We start from the raw sequence: 22468 nt of genomic DNA on the forward strand, positions 1-22468 counted from the left end.
GTGCTCTACATGCCTTGCCAGTGTGGACGTGGAGTGAGCTAGGGCGCCCGGGGCTCCATTACTGCGCTGTAACTCGCAAGTGTAGACAAGCCCTAATATCCTGAAACCGACACAGCTACAACTCTGCATACAAACTACCACTTACGTTATCAGTAGTACTGGAGACGCTGCACCTGTAGCTGATGATGATGGAGTTCAGTAGACAAGGCTAGTAATCCTACTTACAACTCTATTAACCTTGCTTCGTCTGCTTTGTAGGTAGCAGACAGGGTGAACAGGCCAAATTTGAATACGTGTTGCCACAACCGTATGTACCTGGTTGCAATGGGTGGAGCAAGGACCTGGACCCAGGCCCAGCCCCATGGCACAAGAACCACCGCTGAGGGGTAAGCGTTGGGAGAACTCGCTCTCCAACCCCTCCCCTGGGCTTCTTTTCTGCACCCGGCCAGGAGCAGTGTGCTTGCCTAGGGCCCCACAACCCATCAGAGGGTCGGGATTTAACGATTGGGAAACACTAGCATAGAGTACTGCATTACAACTCTCACTGCTCCATTGGAGGTGTCTTTTGATTAAAAGAACCAAAAGAAGTTATGACCAGATATGACACCTGTATTCACATTAAGGGTGATAAATAGAATATCACAATTAAAATACTTCTAGCCATTTAATCCGTGTTGTCAACACGGATTTTTCTTGTGATATTGGACACACCAGGAGCTATCACCATGACAGGATTAATAGTTAAGATTCAAATAACAGAGACAATTTACTCTTACCTCAGGAACTGTGCTTTACAAAAGAGATTAAATTCTACAAATCACATTTACGTAGTCAAGTTACCTAAACATCAGTGGTGATTGAAAGCTGAATCCCACATATTTAGAAACAAGTTTTGCTGGTATACTGAGAGTTTTTTGTACTTGCCCCCCCCCTTTATTTTTTTAAACTCTAAGGAGGTTTGTATGAAAACAGAATCTTTGCTGCTTGTGTGCTCTCTCTCTCTCTCTCTCTCTCATTCATATATATATATATCTTATTTCTGACCACCTTAAGATCTCCATAATAGCTAACTGCAACATCATAGATGATTTGGATGTCTAGAAAAGAAAAAAAAAATTGCAACATGAGCTTGCTCTCTATAATTGAAGTTTTCCAAAAAGCTTTGTATGAAGCGTGAGCAAGTCTTTAAATGAAAGATTTAAAATAATGCATAATCCACCTCCAAGAATCTTTATTTTATCCTCTATTACATCAGATTTCAATACATTTTCAAGTCATATACTACTTCACCAGCCCCCTCCCCTCTGTGGCTTCCTGACTAAAGACAGCGTCTGGATCACTGCTTTAACATCATGAGCAGTGGGGAACCAGGGAGCTGACAGGCATCTCCCTGCAGGTGCTATGATGTATGATCCAGCTAGGAGAGACAGCAAGAGGCCCACGCCAACTGATCTCTTCTACAGGACACACTAGGTAGCAGGAGTTGAGCCAGGGAGGGCAGCATGCTGCTAGTGCCAGAGAGAAAGCACCCAGCTTTGACCAGCGGTCTCAGGTTTTTCTCCCCAGCTCTCAGCCCATCCAAGGCTAGGTCTACACTTGGAGTTAGGGTGTGATTCCCAGCTTGCGTACACATACTCACATGAGTTCTCCTCAAGCTAGTGAGCTAAATATAGTCGTGTAGCTGCAGTAGCACAGGCCGTGGCAGCACAGGCTAGCTGCCCGGAGTACAGACTCTCCTGGACCCCGAGTATGTACTTGGGGATGGCTAGCCCATGTCACTGCTGCCCATGCTACTACTTGGGGTGACTAGCCCATGTTACACTGCTATTTTTTTAGCACACTAGCTCAACGAGAGCTAGCATGAGTATGTCTACGCCAGCTGGGAATCATACCCCTCGTGCCAAGCGTAGACGTAGCCTAAGTGCATAATATGTGAACATATCTACTGGAATTACTTGAGTTCCCACCCCCCTGCTCACAGACACCTCTCAAAGCTACCTCCCCTCCGTCCCCATAGAAATTAAGTACAACTGTTCTGCTCTGGGTGTTGTCACAGCACACTCCCAACCACTTTTTGCCTTCACTCAAGGTATGGCTGAAGGCACTGGAGAAATACCATCTAAAGCTTCTGAAGCTTAGAAAGTTCTGAATAAAGACTTACTAGTCTGGAATCAACACCTTGGGATATTTTAAACAAACACTGGGAATAACTTCTCTTTGAGCAAGTTAACTACATCCACGGCCACGTTTGTTGGGTTAGTGCATTAGCCTTTCACTTGGAAAGCCTCAGATGAATACTAAGGTCAAAAAAGTTTGACAAATTCAACTTATTTCCCTAGCGGATGCTTGTCTGACAAAGGCAGACAATACAATACAACTGGGAATCATTAGTGCACAGAAAAGAGACATAGGACTAGAATGTTACAATTGAACAATAGTGGATTTAAGGGTATTGGCTGAGCTGGATGAGGTAGCTTGTGCAGCTCCTCTGTATTAAGCCTGGCCCTAACTTGTACTAGTTCCTCAACTACACTCATGAATCAGGATAGACTGAGTGAGCTAGACACTCTCACTTTTACTCTTCCATATCTCCCCTTACAGCAAGTGATTTACAGTGTCAGGTGTAGTTTATATAGTACATGCATTAAGCTGCTACATTATAGGTTACTGAATACTAAGAGCCTCGCATACAATATGGAAAGTCAACTGCATCTGCCATTACATGTTTGTTTGTTTGTTTTTAATTCCAATGAAATCCTCAGAGACCAATAGAAAGGAAAGCTACTGCAATAGCTAGCCCCTAAGACATTAAACCCTCAAATAAAACTTTAGGCTATGTCAGTCTCTATTGTTTTAAGATTGGTGGAATGAAGGCTTGCCATGTTGTAAAGCACATATGAACATGGTAGTAACAGATACATATCTCCAACCCGTTTATCAGAAGTTCATGGTGAAATGAAGACTTGTAGAGAATATGGGTTATGGTTCTTAGCTGGAGTTAAGACACACTGATTATAGGCATGCACTAATGGCTGAAGCAAGTAATTTAAAAGAAATTAACTTACAGCAGGTTCAGTGCATGGTCCTTTCATACTATAGCTAAAGCTAGCAGGAAAGAAAAAAGGAAAAGAGATATCTATAGGAAAGTTTCAGCATAGCAACAGTCTAAAAGGAGAACAGTCAAGACAGGTGCTGAAAAGAACACTCAGAATTCCATCTTCTGAGTCAAACACACAGAAACCAGGCTTATGTATCTCTAACATGTTGGACAAGACCAAAAGACTTGTATACAGTGCTTTAAACAAACAACTTTAATGGGATTTGAAGGTTTAATTTGTTGACTAAAGCTCAGATATTTACAAGATTTCAAAGTCAGTTCACTAGAACAGCTGTGCTTCTACTTCTTCAGATCATCATCTTTCATCCACTGTATTATCACAATCAGATTTATATACTAAAGGCAAATTTTAAACAAATTTTAAACTTAAAGTGACTTTATTCCTGAAGCAGTTTATTCTTCAAAATGTCTGGGAAATGCCAAATACTTCATTAATAATAATGCAAAGTTTAGATTGAAATATTAATATTTGATTCATATAAGAAGCAGGAAAGTCAAGTTAGGGCTCCTACAGGCACAGTGTTCTTGTAAGAAGACAATACAAGACACAGGGTTTCCTCTTATTCTACAAGAAATGAAGTTATCTGGCTAATAAAATGGTAAGGAACTTAATTTCTCTTTAATAGCAGAGGGAGGTCTTCCTATCAACATCACCTATGCTATTAAAGAAAATTAGAGAAACAAATATATTTTAAGCAGTGAAAAGCCTACATTTGTTTGAATTACTAAGCCTTAAAATGGACATTTCCCAACCACGAAACTTTCTACACAAAGCCGCCTTCTCCTCTCCCCACATCTCAAAAAGACTGATGCGGTTTCTTTCTCAGCTCAAGAATTTCAGCCCCTCCAAATTATCCTATTTGGAAACTTTTCTTTGCTATCCAAAACAGAGTTTTAGAAAGCACGTGTTGCAGTTTCTGTATTTGCCATCTGTTCCAGAAAGACTTCTTGTTGCAACACAAGGAGGACAAAATAACCACCTCTTGTTTATATCATTACCATCCCCCCCACCCAACTTCCTAGTCTGTTCACATTAGGAGTGCACAATTCAGAGTGCAGCACAGAATTTGACATTCTTTCACCTACACAGTTCAAGTCTACATTTAAAGACTGAACAAATAGTGAGCTCACACTATCTTGTTTACCATGTTCACCTTCAGAGAATTTATATCATGTGCATAAGCAACATGTATTTACTTTTCACTCATTCTTAAGTAACATTGTTTGCCTTTCCATTACCCAGGTTTATAAACCCAATTTATCAGTTAAATACAGCTTTGGAAGTGATGTCTGATGATACTTATTTTTTGGCCACAACGGAGATTGCTTTTTTACTTTTGTAGCCAAAAAAGTCTCTTGCCTTGGAAGAAAGCAGTCAAGAACGGCAAGCTGCTAAGTTTTCCTGAAGAGGTTTTTTTGTTTTGTTTTTTTTTTAAAAGAGAAACATACAATAAATTCTGTGGTGAATGCCCCCAGACAATAAAGGCATTCAGGAGATTATAAACTTGCCTCTTACATCCTTAGAAGTCAACCCAGAGGACTCTCACTTTTGTGAGGAGCTAGCATACGCTGCAGTAGCAACGTTTACCACAGCTCCACTACAGATTGGAGCAGGCCAATTGAAGTAGAGCTCTTTGAAATACTGCTTATTTTTAAAAGCAGGGACTATTTTACAGACAAAGCTCTACTAGAGCCACACAGTGCTATTTTACAAATTAACATTCTTAGAGGTTCAATGAAGCGTGTTGGAAGTGTCATGGTATAAACACCAATGTCACATTTGCTGGGGGTATCAGAGTAGAAACTGAAGAGACTAGACTTTGGCAAGACATGGTGGTGGACAGGGAGGAGGAGGGAGGAAAACTAACTTTGGTATGAACAAGGGGCCTCTTCTACTCTGCTTATTTGAAGCATCCAAGACTTAACCTACACATTTTCTTTTAAATGCACCTGCAGATCAACTTTAAAGTTCTCTAACACAAAACAAACACCATAGAGAAAAATGGAAAAGTATTTTAAGAAGGTTTTTAAACTGTGGAGAATTCCTACCTGAAACTGAACTCTTGGGCACTGGATAAGAGAGAGATTAGTACCAATTTTCCTTACAATACTTCGAGATGAACCATAAGGCTTTCCTGACCAGAGCACCTGAGGGAAAAAATTCGGTGAACCGTTACAGTACTTGTTAGATCATTTACCCAATATACAATTAAGATACAATAAAGTTATTTGCTCCATCCAGCAATATTTGTACTGTCTAATGTTTAAATGTACACATACCAAAACTACATATTCCCCTGCAGCATGGAAGACAATGGACTCAAATTCATACTGGTGACCCACACTATTTTGACAGTCATACTTTAACTTGCTTGCATCAGCACAAATAATTTAAGTATTTGCAGCATGTTCAATGCTATTCAAAGACAGTCTTCTGCCCTAAGGAATTCACATTCTATGTGACAGACCTCAAGTCACAACACATTGAGACACTCAGCACAGAGCTAACTTTTTTTTTTTTCTTTAAATAGATGAAGCATGTTAAGTTGGGGGAGGAAAAGGAATTTGAAGTAGGTCAAATACCTCCTTCCAAGACATGGACAAAAGCAGAGTTTAATAATTATAAAAAACCCTAATAAGTTATCCCTAGCTCTGTTTCCCAGCACATTCTCTTTCTCACCTTAGAATGAAAGCTCTTTGGGTCAGGGACTGCCTTTACTTATGTATCACACAGCACAAGGCACACTGATGCTGCTAGTATCGCTACCAACTAGCGCAGGCTGGCCAAGCAGTTATGGGATTCCTTGATAGTTTATTGTGAAAGTTTGCATGTTCTATTAAACATACTGTAATGTATGCTATGCATCTTAACACTTGAACTGTGCCCCTGCAAACACTACATACTCTTATGGACTCAATAATTACACTGTCTACCTGCTTAAGATGAAACGTTAATATTGTCTTAGAATTGATATGCAGACCTGTCCAGTCTTTGTTAAATTTAGGCCAGGGATCATCGAGGTAACATAGTATAGCTATTCTTATGTCAATACCACACTAATAATGACTAAGGGTATCAACTCAAATCAGAAAGGTCTCTAGCACACTGAGACTGGGGCTCTGGCAAATAGCATATCAGCACAAATTCAGGATTCTGAAAATAAGAAATCTGACCTCAGTATCAGAGAGAGGAATTGTTTAGGCAGTACAGTACTGAATAATGAGAGGAAGTTTATCATTTTTTCCCCTAACAGTGAAATCTAGACTACAGGCTACATAAACAGTGGAAATCACTCAAAATTGGATTTGAGAATGTACCTGAACATAGTGTATAGTGGGGAGAGGAGGAGAATCAGCAGCTGATAAATCACCTAGCTTACTTGCTTCCTCTTAACTGCCTCAATCCCACAAATGAGAAATGTTATAAAAATCTACACCACTTGGTGTTTGGAAATTTAATTGTTACCACAAGCCTGCTATGGAAGAGAAAGGGCAGGAGGAGGGGGAAAAAAAGAAGAAAAAAAAGAAAGAAAGAAGAAACTGGAGCTGTTCTTTCCCATATTAAGAATATTTTTTAAAAACTGGACCCAAAGATATAGGACAATGACTATGTCAATACAGATTGTTTGGATGATCTGAATTGGTTGTGAAGAGGATCCAGCGAGGTTGCTCAGGATTTCTACGGTTGTAGATCTCAGTTTTGTGTTCAAAGAACTGGTGTCTGGTATGAATTTGTGTTCCTATTCTCTAACCTCTATTTTAGATCATCATAAGGCACTAATTAGGTCTTATGTAAACTGAGTTTTATAATTTCAGCTTGCCAGCTCTCCTGACAAAAAGGTCATCAATCTACAATAATCTGGCAAAATATAAATTTAAATATAACACAATTGTAAATCTTCCTTTCCCACCCTCCCTGCGCATTTAAGAGGAAGAATATGTAGGAGGTCTCACAGCAGAGGACTGCACCTAAGCTACTTCTTCTGTTCAGAGTGGCTCCCAACCGTGTCAGTAGGAAAATGGTTGCTGTGCAACTGTTTTAGTTTTGATCTGCTGCTTCTGCTGAGCAGTGAAAGAAAGGGCTACAGTGCTGCATGAGGCAGGGAGTCAAGAAGTGTACACACTCCTTTCTGCTTCCCCTCAGAGAATGCAGCTCTTCTGCTCTTGCACATAGCACAGCCTTCAAAGAGAGAAGCACAGACAACACAATTAGGATCACAATTAGTTTTGTGGTACTTTGCTGGGGGCTTGGAAATTATGGCAGGAATAAGAATATGTTATGGGCTCCTGGGAAGGAGGGAAAGAAGAGAAAGATTACAGTGAAACAGGAAATTTTATGGGGTGTGGAGAAGAGGCAAAGGGGAAAGAACATGGTGTGGTTGGCTGGCTGATTGACAACATGTGCAAAACAAGGTCAAGAATGGTCTCTATCACCATTGCCCCTCCCTTGAGGTGGGGAAAGGTTTTGGGATAGGTGAAGCCAGAAGAGTACCACTTCTGCAGCTCTCAGACCTACTAGAATGGGAGAAAGGGGTGTTACTGAACAGACTACAAGGTATGTCTACACAGCAATAGTGAGTCTGAGCTCAGGTATACAGACTCAGGCTCATGCTACAGCACTAAAACAACAACAACAACCATAATCATGCAGACATTCTGGCTCAGGCTTGCACTCTGAAACGCACCCACTTTCCTGGGCTTCAGAGCCTGAACATCTTCATGGCTATTTTTAGCTTCTTGGGGCTTGTCTACACTGGCACTTTACAGCGCTTCAACTTTCCCGCTCAGGGGTGTGAAAAACATCCTGCTGAGCACTGAAAGTTTCAGTGCTGTAAAGTGCCCCTGTAGACAGTGCACCAGCTATTCCCCTCATGGGGGTGGGTTTTTTTAAGAGTGCTGAGAGCTCTCCCAGCAGTACGCTGCGACTACACAAGCCACGTTAAAGCGCTGCCACGGCAGCACTTTAATGTTGCCAGTGAAGACATGACCTTAGTAAGAGCCCGAGTTTGTAGTCCAGAGCTCAGACTCATCGCTGCAGGTATTTTTTTTTGCCATGTAGACATACCCGCAAAGACTTGCGAAGTACCACTGTGTTTTACAAGCATTTCAGGAACCTGAACTGGTACTAGAATAGCCAAGAGACTGTATGGGAGGTGAACCTATTGCATCATACTTGTTTATATGGAAATTAATTCCCCCTTTGAGAAAAAACAAGTAAGTGTCCTTTCAATTTCAAAGTGTTTAGAAAACCCCTTCTTTGTGCACCCTGAATGGCAGCGTTCCACTATAAGTTATATGTTTTGTCATTAAAGCCAGCAGGAACACAACAGCCTGTTTTAGCTTTTAATATAGCAACTACGATCATATACCGAAGCACTAGGTTTCATAACCTTATGTCAATCAAGTTAAATTAATTAATGTAAGAATTATACCAACACTGCATAAAATTTAAAATGCAGTCCCATGTGCTCTCACTGTGAACTATATATTTAAGTGGATTACATTTGAAATATTTGCACTCAATAGAATTTCAATGAAACTGGAACACTTACTGATTCCATGTTTAGTCCAACTTGTGCAAAAACCATCCTAATTACACGTTTAATCCAGCAGATCATCTGGAGTGGCAAAAAGTCTTCACAAACTGGTATTTAAACCTTCCAAACCTACAGGGCTGCTGAGGTTCCATAGTCCCTCTGAAATAAAAGGCAAACATTGTAAAAAGGCTTTCTTGAAGTCCGACAAAATTACACACATTCCAACAATGATCAGTAGAAACGGACTCTGAATGCAGAATTTTTCAGCAACAGCTCTTCCCAGTACTTTCACAATAGCCACGTATTCTAAATAGGCTCTAGATTTTAAAACAAAAATATGTCACATTTAAGGCACTAAAACTGCTGTTGCAGAATGCAGTCAGTAATGGTTTCCATGGCATAATGGCTTTACTTCAGCAATAAGCAGGAGAAGGTCCTAAACATAATTATCTGATAGTAAGTGAGCAAGGGTCACTTGGAACATCTGTAAACAGCGAATGGCATTTTGGACACCATCAGCTTACAAGTAGCTTCTGTCAAATCCCTTCCCTAGTAATTGTTACAACTAAGATTACTGTAAATAGATTAGAGAAACAAGGAGTTCTCCTCACAATCTTGTTTACTGTGTTACTCTGTGTTGTTTTAAGTTGGCTTCAAATGCCAGAGCAGCAGATGAATAAAAGTCCAACCCAAGCCTCATTCTTTTATCACAAAAGTGTTTGTGCTGCCACTCAATAACAATTAGTTACTACTATAGATTCTGGATCATTTTTGGCTTCATCTGACAGTTTATATGCAGAGTCTAAGTCACTGAATCATTCTGAACAACAGGAATATTGTAGTATGAACTATATATATTGATTTGTTGGAAGCTAGTAAAATTCCTTAGCCCTGGTCTACACTGCGGGGTTCAGTCGAATTTAGCCATGTTAGGTCGATTTTAAAATGAATGCGTCTACACAACCAATCCCGTTCCGTCGACCTAAGGGGCTCTTAAATTTGACTTCTGTACTTCTCCCCAGCGAGGGGAGTAGTGCTAAAATCAACTTTGCTGGATTGAAGTTGGGGTAGTGCAGACAATTTGACGGTATTGGCCTCTGAGAGCTATCCCAGAGTGCTCCAATGTGACTGCTCTGGACAGCACTTTGAACTCCGATGCATTAGCCAGGTACACAGGAAGAGCCCCAGGAAATTTTGAATTTCACTTCCTGTTTGGTCAGTGTGGCAAGCTCAGCCGCACAGGTGACCATGCAGTCCCCCCAGAATCGCAAATGAGCTCCAGCATGGGAGACATTGGATCTGATTGCCATATGGGGAGAAGAATCTGTGCAGGCCGAACTCCGATCAAAAAGAAGAAATGCTAATATATATGCCAAAATCGCACAGGGCATGGTGGAGAGAGGCTACAATGGGGACACACAGCAGTGCCGTGTGAAAGTTAAGGAGCTCAGGCAAGCCTACCAAAAGACAAAGGAGGTAAACAGTTGCTTTGGGTCAGAGCCCCATACATACCGCTTCTATGATCAGCTGCATGGCATTCTGGGGGACGACGACCCTACCACTACCCCACCACTGTCTGCGGACACCTGCAATGGGGGAGTCTCACGCAACAGGGAGGAGGATTTTGTGGATGAGGAGGAGGAGGAGGAGAATGCGCAGCAGGCAAGCGGTGAATCCGTTTTCCCCAGAAGCCAGGACCTTTTCATCACCCTGGAGCCAATACCCTCTCAAGGCAGGATCCCTGATCCTGAAGCCAGAGAAGGCAGCTCTGGTGAGTGCACATTTGTAACTACAGTACAGGGCTTAAAAGCAATAGTGTTTAATGTTTGATTTGCCCTGAAGAATTAGGATGATTCGTGGCCAGTACAGCTACTGGAAAAGTCTGTTAATGTGTCTGGGGATGAAGCGGGAATCCTCCAGGGACATCTCCTGGAGGTACTCTGAAAGCCTTTGCAGAAGGTTTCTGGGGAGGGCTGCCTTATTTCGTCCTCCATGGTAGGACACTTTACCATGCCAAGCCAGTAGCAAGTAGTCTGGAATCATTGCAGCACAAAGCATGGCAGCGAATGGTCCTGGGTTTTGGTCACATTCAAGCAACATTCGGTCTATATCTTTCTGTGTTAGCCTCAGGAGAGGGATATCATTCAAGGTCACCTGGTTGAAATAGGGGAATTTTTGTAAGGGAACAGTAAAAGGACCCCATTCATGCTGGGTTGTTTGCACTTGGCTAAAAGGCATCATCTCAGGGAATAGCCATGCAGTGGGGTGGGGGGAGGTGTGTGCTGCACATCCACCTGAAAACTTCAGCCCCTCCTTTTAAAATGTGAAACCCAACCAGCTTTGCTTGCTATGGGAAAGGAGGGCGCTGCAGTTTGAAACATTTCCCACATATTATGAAGGCGTAAGAAGCCAACCCCACATACCAAAAGGCTTACCATGGCTGCCTGGAAACCAAATCTGTTGCCCAGCCGTTTGTGATGTGTCACCATACCGGCAGGTGCTCAATATAAAAGGCAAAATGCGACCTTGTACCTAAAGCACATTTGCTGTCTACTGTGAATTGCTTGATTCACTGCGAAAGAGTCTCCCTTTTGTTCTCAGAAATGTATCATCTTAATTTTACTCTCCCTTTTTATCTTCCCCCAGGTGTAAATATTTCTATGCTCCCCCTATCATCTCCATCCCTGAGGTTATCACAGATTAGAAGGCGAAAAAAACGTACTCGCGATGACATGTTTTCTGAGCTCATGCAGTCCTCCCGCACTGATAGGGCACAACTTAATATACGGAGGCATTCAGTTGCAGAGGCCAGGAAAGCATTAAGTGAGCGCGAAGAGTAAAGGCAGGAGGCAATGCTAAGGCTAATGGAGGAGCAAACAGACACAATGAAGCATCTGTTGGAGCTACAGGAAAGCCCACAAGAGCACAGACACCCCTTCCCCCCCCCACATCCATTGTATAACCGCCTGACCTCCTCCCCAAGTTCCATATCCTCCTCAGCCAGACGTCCAAGAACGCGGGCTGGGGAGGCTCCGGGCACCCAGCCACTCCAGAGGATGGCCCAAGCAACAGAAGCCTGTCATTCGAACAGTTTTGATTTGTAGTGTGGCTACAATAAACAATGTGGCCTTGTCCTTCCCCACCCCACCTGGGCTACCTTGTCAGTTATCTCACTTTTTTTTTTTTTTAATTAAGAAAGAAAGAATGCATGGTTTCAAAACAATAGTGACTTTATTTCCTTTGCCAGCTGTGATTGAAGGGGGGAGGGTGGTTGGCTTACAGGAAATTAAAATCAACAAAGTGGGTGGGTTTGCATCAAGGAAAAACACACAACTGTCACACTGCCAGTCATGAAACTGGTTTTCAAAACCTCTCTGATGCGCAGCGCACCTAGCTGTGCTCTTCTAATCGCCCTGGTGTCTGGCTGCTCAAAACTGGCCACCAGGCGATTTGCCTCAACCTCCCACCCCGCCATAAACGTCTCCCCCTTACTCTCACGGATATTATGGAGCACACAGCAAGCAGCAATAACAATGGGAATGTTGGTTGTGCTGAGGTCTAACTTGGTCAGGAAACAGTGTCAGTGACCTTTTAAATGTCCAAAGGCACTTTCTACCACCATTCTGTACTTGCTCAGCCTATAGCTGAACTGCTCCTTACTACTGTCCAGGCTATCTGTGTACAGATTCATGAGCCATGGGAGCAAGGGGGAGGCTGGGTCCCCAAGGATAACTACTGGCATTTCAACATCCCCAACAGTAATTTTCTGGTCTGGGAAGTAAGTCCCTGCTTGCAACTGCTCAAACAGCCTTGAGTTCCTAAAGATGTGAGCGTCATGCACCTTTCCTGGCCATCCCACGTTGATGTCGATGAAACGTCCCTTGTGATCCACCAGTGCTTGCAGCACCATTGAGAAGTACCCCTTATGGTTTACATACTGGTTGGCAAGGTGGTCCGGTGCCAAGATAGGGATGTGTGTTCCACCTATCACCCCACCACAGTTAGGGAACCCCATTGCAACAAAGCCATTCAGTATGACCTACACATTTCCCAGAGTCACTACCCTTGATAACAGAATGTCAATGACTGCACTGCCTGCTTTCCCACAATAGATTTGCCCACTCCAAATTGATTCCCAACTGACCTGTAGCAATCAGGCGTTGAAAGCTTCCACAGGGCTATTGCCACTCACTTCTCAACTGTCAGGGCAGCTCTCACCTTGGTATGCCTGCCCTTCAGGGCAGGGGAAAGCAACTCACGAAGTTCAAGGAAAGTGGCCTTATGCATGCAAAAGTTTCGCAGCCACTGTGAATCATCCCATACCTGCAACGCTATGCAGTCCCACCAGTCTGTGCTTGTTCTCCGGGCCCAGAATCGGCATTCCACTGTATCAACCAGCCCCACTGCCACCATGTCGTCCCAATTGCCACAGCCTGTGCTTTCAGGAATGTCTGTGTCCATGTCCTCCTCACAATCATCCTCGTGCTGGTGTCTCTTAACCAGGTTCTGCACATACTACAGGATAACGTGCAAGGTGTTTACAATGCTCACAAAAGCACCGGTGAGCTGGTGAGCACCAGGCTCCATGCTTGCCATAGTATGGCATCTGCACGGGTAGCCCAGGAAAAAAGGCGCAAAGCGATTGTCTGCCCTGGCTTTCACAGAGGGAGGGAGGGGCAACTGACGACATGTACCCAAAACCACCCGCAACAATGTTTTTTGCCCCCTCAGGCATTGGGAGCTTAACACAGAATTCCAATGGGCGGCAGAGACTGCGGGAACTGTGGGATAGCTACCTACAGTGCACCACTCCGTAAATCGATCCTAGACACGGTATTGACGACACACTCTGACTTAATGCGCTTAGTGGGGACATACACAATTGACTGTATAAAGTCCATTTCTAAAAATCAACTTCTATAAAGTCGACTTAATTTTGTAGTGTAGACATACCCTTAGTCACCATTAAAACAAAAAATGCTAAAGTACTGGGAAAGAAATGATATGCAGGAAATATTCTCAAGCCAGAGGATTAGAAGAGACATGAGAATGCCTGCAAGCGTAATAGTTAGGACTGCCAGTGTTTCCATTACAAACATGTTTTTCCCCAACTGTTTACAACTCCTATGCCAAGTTTCCATATATAGTTATTACCAAGAACTCAGCTCTAAAGGTTTTTTTTTTTTTTTTTTTTTTTTAAGGTGAGGTTAAAAAAGCTGGTTTGACTGAGTTCCTCACCACTACCACAAGTAGTGTAGATGTTTAAGATTTTTTTGCACTTGGCAAGAGATTAAGTTTGATAGAACAACTATTCTACAGCAGAGGTATTTAGAGAAGTTGACTATTTATAATTCAGGGTGTAAACCACTTCAATTTTAAGCAATGTTTAGACCAGCGATACTCAGACCTCAGTGGTTCAGGAATCAAATTAGCACTCAATGTTACTCAAAAGAACCACAGTAGTGTGAATTCATTGTTTTATTTACTATTTTAACATTCATAATTCTCACAGCAAAATGACTGATCAAGTTTTATTTTATCAACTGCAATTGGTTAATAACATAGTAAACGCATGCTGATTAATAATTAAAATCACACAATGTTTTAATATGACATATTACAAATAACCACAGGAGACACATTAAAGAGCCACTTGCAGCTCTCAAGCCTCAGTCTGAGTATCACTGGTTTAGATACTTAAGGCATTCTAGGGTTCAGGGCACCAATTTTACATCATTTGATTCCTTGCTGAAGGTGGTCTTGATCTGGCTCTCACAGAAGTTAATGCAAGTTGTACCATTTACATCAATAGAATCAGAACCATTAAAGCATGAAAATCTGTTTCAGATCTACTGCATGCTAACACTGAGTAACCCGCTAGAACGCTACATTAACCCAGAACAAATAGTCTTAATGTTTTTATAATCTCCAATTAAGATGTCATCTAAAAGAAAACAAAATACTCAAACAATATTTCACCTTGATGTTTTTATGAGATCCATTCATTTTCTAGAGTTATCACAACCACCCTAGACATTTGTTTTACCTATATTCTACTGCACTCTACCTTTCTTCATAAATTACAACTCTTCCACAATCTACTTATATCCCAAGAATGCAAAGATTTCATACTCAATGAAATTGCTAGACAGCAATAACAGCAATTTCTAGAACGTGTCTCGCCTGTACTTTACGTAGCTGCCAAATTTGAGAAGGAGAAATTCAACATTTATTCATTTTACCATCCCTAGCAAAAACCTTCATTTGAACTACTTTAAGTAGCAGCAAGATGTTATCCTAAAGAACAAAAGTTACTTGGCACAGTTTTTTATCTTTTCTCTTGAAACTACAGACATGGATAATATTTAATGTTGGCATACTCATCAGCATGACCAAGTGACGGTCGCCTCCTAAATGTAGGTTATAGTTTGGAAATTCCTGCTGCCAAGTGCCTAAGAAATAAAAAGAACGAGGAGTACTTGTGGCACCTTAGAGACTAACAAACTGATTTGAGCATAAGCTTTTGTGGCCACTGCATGAATCCGACGAAGTAGGTTTTAGCCCACGAAAGCTTATGCTCAAATCAGTTTGTTAGTCTCTAAGGTGCCACAAGTACTCCTCGTTCTTTTTGCTGATACAGACTAACACAGCTACCACTCTGAAACTTAAGAAATAAAAGTAATGCCCAAAATAGTCTATTCAACTTACCCTTCCTGAGAGGAGAAACTCAATTGACCCGTTTTTGCAGACTTTGGGTGTTCATTTAAAAAGTTTCTAGCTTTTATGTTTGCAAAATAACCCTCTAAGTATTAAGTTAACAAACAAAATGATTCAGTAATTGCTGCTGCTCATAGCTTTCTCAAACAAGTGAAGAGAGACTGGTCAGTCTGACAAAGGGCACTCGCAACCTTGGGGACTGCAGATAAACTGACAAGAGTCATGTCAATTTCTCCTTTATATTTACAAAAAGAACAGGAGTACTTGTGGCATCTTAGAGACTAACAAATTTATTAGAGCATAAGCTTTTGTGAGCTACAGCTCACTTCATCTATATCTATATGTTCCATTCTATACATCCAATGAAGTGAGCTGTAGCTCACGAAAGCTTATGCTCTAATAAATTTGTTAGTCTCTAAGGTGCCACAAGTACTCCTGTTCCTTTTGTGCATACAGACTAACACTGCTACTACTCTGAAACCTGTCTTTATATTTACAGTAATTCAGAATACTGCAATGCCCCTGCTGTAAGATGCAGCACTTCATTGGTAGTTATTAATTCAGGTTGTGAAGGCTATAAGCAGCTTGTCTCAGAGAAGGAAGACTCCCAACAGAATCTGGGAGAAAAGCAGTGAAGATTAATATCCCACTCCAACTAGGTAAATTTGGAAGGAAAGAGAGGGAAACTCTCCCCCTCTTCCCCACAACAGCAAGAAGTCCTCCTTTATAGACACCTGCTTACCCAAAAACTGACACAATGTTCAGTGACCCTAATCTGGAAGGAATTCCAGACACACTTCTTCTCCCCAGAGAGTGCTGTATTTCTAACATGAGCCTTGCTATGCTCTGCTTCCCCCATTTTTCACATTTGCCTGTCTTGTATACATTACCCAACATTTTTATATCAGACATTGATTTATAAATTAAGGAAATAATACTGATTATTTAATAACGAGTTAGCAGAGTAAATCTAAAAGCACTTTTCAGATTCAAAACAGAAAACAATGTACTGTGGAGAAAAGTTATAATGAAACACTCAACCAAGGCTTATAGCGCTACACAGAAATGGAGAGAAGAAAAAAAATTAAAACAGACACCACCTCGACGTAGACACATTTATGAAAAACGTAGCTTCAAGTCCTTTATCTGTCTGAATCTCTGTCCACAGTTGTCATTTTCCACCTTTTAAAGTGAAATAGTCACATTTTCCTTCCTAAAAATCTCCCCTTCCCACCCATTTATGTGAAACCTATGCAGGCAAAAGAAGAAACTGACTGCATATAATCAATTTACTGTATTTGTATGAAGTGTTGTAAAATGCACAAACTAAACAAAAAGAAAAAAATATAAAGGAAAACCTCTCTAATCCCTTACAGAGAACGGAGGTGTTACTTGCAGGTACAAGATTAAGAGAAATATAATCTTGAAGTAGGTAGTTTCCCTTTAAAGCAGACACCTTAAAATCAGGTTTACCCACTTTATCAGGGATGCATGTCTGCAGTTGTTAATGCTGGCACATGCCCCAACATCATCTGATGAAATGGCACCTATAAAAGCGAGTATACCGAGGTCATGTCTACCTCGGGAACTGTAGCAGCTTACCTAAGCTCTGTAGCTATGCCACCATAACCCCATAGTGTAGACACTGACTACAGCACCAGATGATGTTTTTCTGCTGCTGTAGAAACATCACCTCCGCGAGAGACAATAGCTGGGTCAACAGAAGAATGCTTCCACGCACTTAGCCGTGTCTACACTAGGAGTTAGGTCTGCATAGCTACGGCGCTCAGGGGGTATGGATTTTTCCACACTCATAGCACCATAGCTACATTTACCTAAATTTTAAGCATAAACCAGGCCTGAGTGTCAAAGAAAGAACAAGATTTCAGACAAAAAACCACTGCAGCAGTATACTGAAGAGCCATCAAGAATCTTTTAATGTAGGACCAGCTTGAAGACTATCCATTTCCCAAACTAGTGCAGACTAGATATTTATAAAGGGTGACATGACTAGTAAGCAAAGATTGCACAGTCACTACTAGGAGCTACTTATTTCTGAGCACCAGAGTAACAGTCTTAGTGCTTGTCTATGCTCCAGTTTCCAGAGATTCCAACAAATAAAAACAAGTGCTACGATATATTCTAAACAGTAAGATTTATATTTAAGTTTTATAAAACAGAAGCATAACAAAGTCATAGTATAGAAGAATGACAGTGTCATATCTTGCCAGCTACTAAAGAGTAATTTAAAGAAAAACCCACATGAATTTGGAGGTTTGACTACTTGTCTTCAGAAGTATCTGTTCATCACAGATCTAAACTTCGCTATCTGATGTTCATAAACAGAGGCTCCTCCTCTTGCTTTTGCACTCAAGTGCATCTGTTTTTCAGAGACAACAGAACTACAATTCAATTTCTGCAGTTAACTACTAATTTATAAATTACCATCACACCATGTTGTGAGATCATAAAAAACATTCCACGATCATTTTCCACTTGGAATGACTTTAGTAATTACTTTGACGTCGAAATGAACTGGACTGGAATCAAGCTACTGTAAGCCATCATATCCTGTTACGAATCTCAAGTCACCTAGCTTCCATATCTGAATTGTGCTAGATGCAGTCACATGTAGTGCCTACATATGGCAAACTGAAATAAAACACTGCTATCTCCATACACGGTACCAGATGTCCTCAGACAGGAGAAATGACTGAGCCTGCAACCTCCCACTTTGAAATGCTCTTATAACACAAGAACAGCCCTAATGGGTCAGACCAAAGGTCCATCTACCCCAGTATCCTGTCTTCCGACAGTGCCCAGTGCCAGGTGCCCCTGAGGGAATGAACAGAACAGGTAATCATCAAGTGATCCATCCCGTCGCTCATTCCCAGCTTCTGGCAAACAGGGACAGGAATGATGTCCCTAGCCTATCCTAGCTAATAGCCATTGATGGACCTATCCTCCATAAATTTACCTAGTTCTTTTTTGAAACCTGTTATGGTATTAGCCTTCACAACATCCTCTGGCAAGGAGTTGCACAAGGAGTTGACTGTGTGTTGTGTGAAGAAATACATCCTCTTATTTGTTTTAAATCTGCTGTCTACTAATTTCATTTGGTAACCCCTAGTTCTTGTGTTATGAGAAGAAGTAAACAACGCTTCCTTATTTATTTTCTCTACACCAGTCATGATTTTATAGACCTCAATCCTATCTCCCCTTAGCTATCTCTTTTCCAAGCTGAAAAGTCCCAGTTTTATTAATCTCTCCTCATACAGAAGCCATTCCATACCCCTAATCATTTCTGTTGCCCTTTTCTGAACCCTTTCCAATTCCAATATATTTTTTTGCGATGGGGCGACCACATCTGCACACCGTATTCAAGATATGGGCGTACCATGGATTTATAGAGGCAACATGATATTTTCTGTCCTATTATCTGTTTGCTTTTTTGACTGCCGCTGCATACTGAGTGGATATTTTCAGAGAACTATCCACAATTATTCCAAGATCTTTTTGAGTGGTAAAAGCTAATTTAGACCCCATCATTTTATATGTATAGGTGGGATTATGCCTTCCAATGTGCATCACTTTGCACTTATCAACATTAAATTTCATCTGCCATTTTGTTGCCCAGTCACCCAGTTTTGAGAGATCCTTTTGAGGCTCTTTGCAGTCTGCCTGGGTCTTAATTATCTTTAGTAATTTTGTATCATATGCAAATTTTGCCACCTCACTGTTTACCCCTTTTTCCAGATCATTTATGAATATGTTGAATAGGACTGGTCCCAGAGCAGACCCCTAGGGGACACCACTATTTACCTCTCTCCGTTCTGAAAACTGACCATTTATACCTCCCCTTTGTTTTCTATCTTTTACCAATCCATGAGAGCACCTTCCCTCTTACCCCATGGCAGTTTACTCTGCATAAGAGCCTTTGGTGAGGGACCTTGTCAAAGGCTTTCTAAAAATTTAAGTACACTATATCCACTGGATCCCCTTGGTCCACTTGCTTGTTGACCCCCTCGAAGAATTCTAGTAGTGAGGCATCATTTCCCTTTACAAAAACCATGTTGACTCTTCCTCAACAAATTATGTTTATCTATCTGTCTGACAATATTGTTCTTTATTATAGTTTCAGCCAGTTTGCCCGATACTGAAGTCAGGTTTACAGGCCTGTAATTGCAGTGATCACCTCTGGAGCCATTTTTAAAAATTGGCGTCCCATTAGCTATTGTCCAGTCATCTGGTACAGAAGCTGATTTAAATGATAGGTTACAGGCTACAGTTAGTAGTTTCGTAATTTTACATTTGAGTTCTTTCAGAACTCTGGGGTGAATACCATCTGGTCCTGGTGACTTATTGCTGTTTAATTTATCAATTTGTTCCAAAACCTCTTCTAATGATACCTCAATCTGGAACAGTTCCTCAGATCTGTCACCTAAAAAGAATGACTCAGGTTTGGGAATCTCCCTCACATCCTCAGCCTGTGAAGACCAATGCAAAGAATTCATTTAGTTTCTCCGCAATGGCCTTATTGTCCTTGAGTGATCCTTTAGCACCTCAATTGTCCAGCGGGGTCAATGGACGTTTAGTAGGCTTCCTGCCTCTGATGAACTTACTTTCTGAGTCTTTGGCTAACTCTTCCTCAAATTCTTTTTTGGCCTTCCTAACTGCATTTTTACACTTCATTTGCCAGTGTTTATGCTCCTTTCTAGTTTCCTCACTAGGATTTAGCTTCACTTTTTAAGGATGCCTTTTTGCCTCTCACTGCTTCTTTTACTTTATTGTTTAGCCACGGTGGCTCTTTTTTGGTTCTCTTACTGTTTTTTTAATTTGGGGTATACATTTAAGTTAATCCTCTATTATGGTGTCTTTAAAAAGTTTCCATGCAGCTTGCAGAGATTTCACTTTTGGCACTGTACCCTTTAATTTCTGTTTAACTAGTGTAGTTCTCCTTTCTGAAATTAAATACTACAGTGTTGGGCCACTGTGGTGTTTTTCCTGTCACAGGGATATAATATATAACTTAATATTATGGTCACTATTACCAAGTGGTCCAGCTATATTCACCTCTTGGACCAGCTCCTGTGCTCCACTTAGGACTAAATCAAGAATTGCCTCTCCTCTGGTGGGTTCCAGGACCAGCTGCTCCAAGAAACAGTCATTTAAGGTGTCAAGAAACTTTATCTCTGCATCCTGTCCTGAGGTGACATGTATCCAGTCACCATGCGGATAACTGAAATCCCACATTATTATTATTATTATTATTATTGAGTTTTTTTTATTTTTAATAGCGTCTCTAATCTCCCTGAGCATTTTGCAGTCACTATCATCATCCCTACTGCTATATTCTTATTATTAGAGCATGGAATGTCTATCCCTAGAGATTCTATGGTACAGTTTGATTCATTTACGATTTTTAGTTCATTTGATTCTATGCTTTCTTTCACATATCTCCCTTCCTCCCTTCAAAGCCCTCCTTAGAACTTGTGGATGTTAACTCAAGGTTTGTTTGATTTTTTTTAATATTAACAGTTACCTACAATCTTGGACTTGTATCTGATTTAGATTGCAAAGTCTCTGGCAGCGACCACATCACCCCGCTCTGCCTACACAGTGACACAGATCTCTCTGTCAACACTCACGAGATCAGCAAAGTGGGAAGGAAAAGATCTGTAACGCTAGTAAGTGAAGAAGCAATAGGAATTTAGTAAGCCAATTGGTGTGTATGCCTGTACTAAACACTGTTCATCCAGGATCACCTTTAGGTCCCATTCATCCTAAGGCTGGAGCTGTAATAGCAACAGCCATGCTTGAAGCAGGGGTCCCTGGAGCTGCATATAAAGTTGGTTTCTACTGTGCCGTCGGGACCAGCTGATCAGAAAGGCCATCAGAAAGCTGTTCAGAAAGGCATTCCACTGAATGCATCCGATGAAGCGAGCTGTAGCTCACTAAAGCTTATGCTCAAATAAATTAGTTAGTCGCTAAGGTGCCACAAGTCCTCCTGTTCTTTTTGCGAATACAGACTAACAGGGCTGCTACTCTGAAACCAATCATCAGGCAGGCTCCCTCCAGTGAGCTGACGGAGGCTACACGTGGCTGTTACTAGCACCGATGGCTCTGCTACGGCTCACACAGGGTCGCACTACGGGAGGGCGGAAACCACAGACGCTCCCCGAGCTAATAGTCACCGGTAAGGGCGGGGTCCCCTGTAAGTGCCGTCACCCAGGGAGCGCGCCTCGGCCAACGGAAGTGGGGGACCCCCGCGCACATCCTCCGAGGGCCCCTCGACTCGCAGTTTACCCTTCCCGTGTTTCGCCCGCCCTGAAGGACCCGCCCGCCCGGGGGCAGGGAGAGGGGCTTGGGGCGGAAGGCCTGCTCGGACCCAGGCAGGCCAAGGAGCGTGTGGTAGGGGAGCGGGGCAGGAGGTAGGGACCCCGGCCCCCCCGCTGCCCAGCAGGAGGGAGAGTCTGTGGGGAGGGGATCGGCACGTCAGACTGAGCTCTGAACCGAGCTGCCCGCCCTCGCCCCAGGACGCGGCTCTACCGCGTCCCCACCACCTCCGTGGCTCCGGGCCACGATGCCCCGCGGCGGTTTCCAGCGAAGGCGCCGCGCCCCCCGGACCCCATCAGGCTCCCGGCCCCAACAGCGTGCGCGGACTCACGGCAGAGGGAGCCCCACACGGGCCCCGAGAGGTCCCGGCACTGCCGGCCGCCTGGCAGCGCCCAACGCAACCCCGCCCAGACTCACCCGCTGCCCCGCCAGGGCCTCCGCGCTCACTCGCCGGTCACCGGCTCTTCGGCTCCGGAGGCTCGGGCTCCGCTTGGAGCTCAGCCCTCCCCGCGCAGCCAATCGCGAGCTGCACGGGACTGACCAATCGCCGCCGCGCCTGCGAGAGGCGGGACCTAACCTACAGCTCATTCGCGGGCCAGAGCGCCGCGACCGCAATGGCAGCCGCCGGGCTCCGGTCTGGGAGTGACAAGTTGCCGCTTTCCCCGCCCAGGGGCCGGGCCACCCGCCCACGCCCGTGATTGAAGGGCGCCTGCCGAGAGTCAATCCCGTGACGTCGCCTCCTGGGCGGCCCAGCAAGCCC

The 22468-nt window shown here is 42.8% G+C and overlaps 1 protein-coding gene across 5 annotated transcripts in view; it reads right to left on the reverse strand.

Annotated features, from left to right (window-relative positions):
- The window catches only part of MTFR1 (mitochondrial fission regulator 1), a 37430-nt gene extending 15107 nt beyond the window's left edge, over positions 1-22323 (reverse strand). Inside the window, exons 1-4 of one of the 5 annotated variants that reach the window (XM_073331011.2) lie at positions 22126-22322; positions 12979-13170; positions 8671-8814; positions 5168-5266 (exon numbers count right to left, since the gene is read on the reverse strand). In XM_073331011.2, coding sequence (XP_073187112.1) covers positions 5168-5266; positions 8671-8736 — 165 coding nt within the window. In that variant the 5' untranslated portion in view covers positions 8737-8814; positions 12979-13170; positions 22126-22322. Of the gene's footprint in view, positions 1-3065; positions 3106-5167; positions 5267-8670; positions 8815-12978; positions 13171-22039; positions 22060-22125 lie in introns of those variants that run through there. The other 4 variants (XM_073331010.2, XM_073331012.2, XM_073331013.2 and 1 more) reach the window with 4 other exon arrangements.
- Between the last annotated feature and the right edge of the window lie 145 nt (positions 22324-22468).

The sequence above is a fragment of the Lepidochelys kempii genome, chromosome 2 (genome assembly GCF_965140285.1).
Source record: "Lepidochelys kempii isolate rLepKem1 chromosome 2, rLepKem1.hap1, whole genome shotgun sequence".
Classification (NCBI taxonomy): Eukaryota; Metazoa; Chordata; order Testudines; family Cheloniidae; genus Lepidochelys; species Lepidochelys kempii.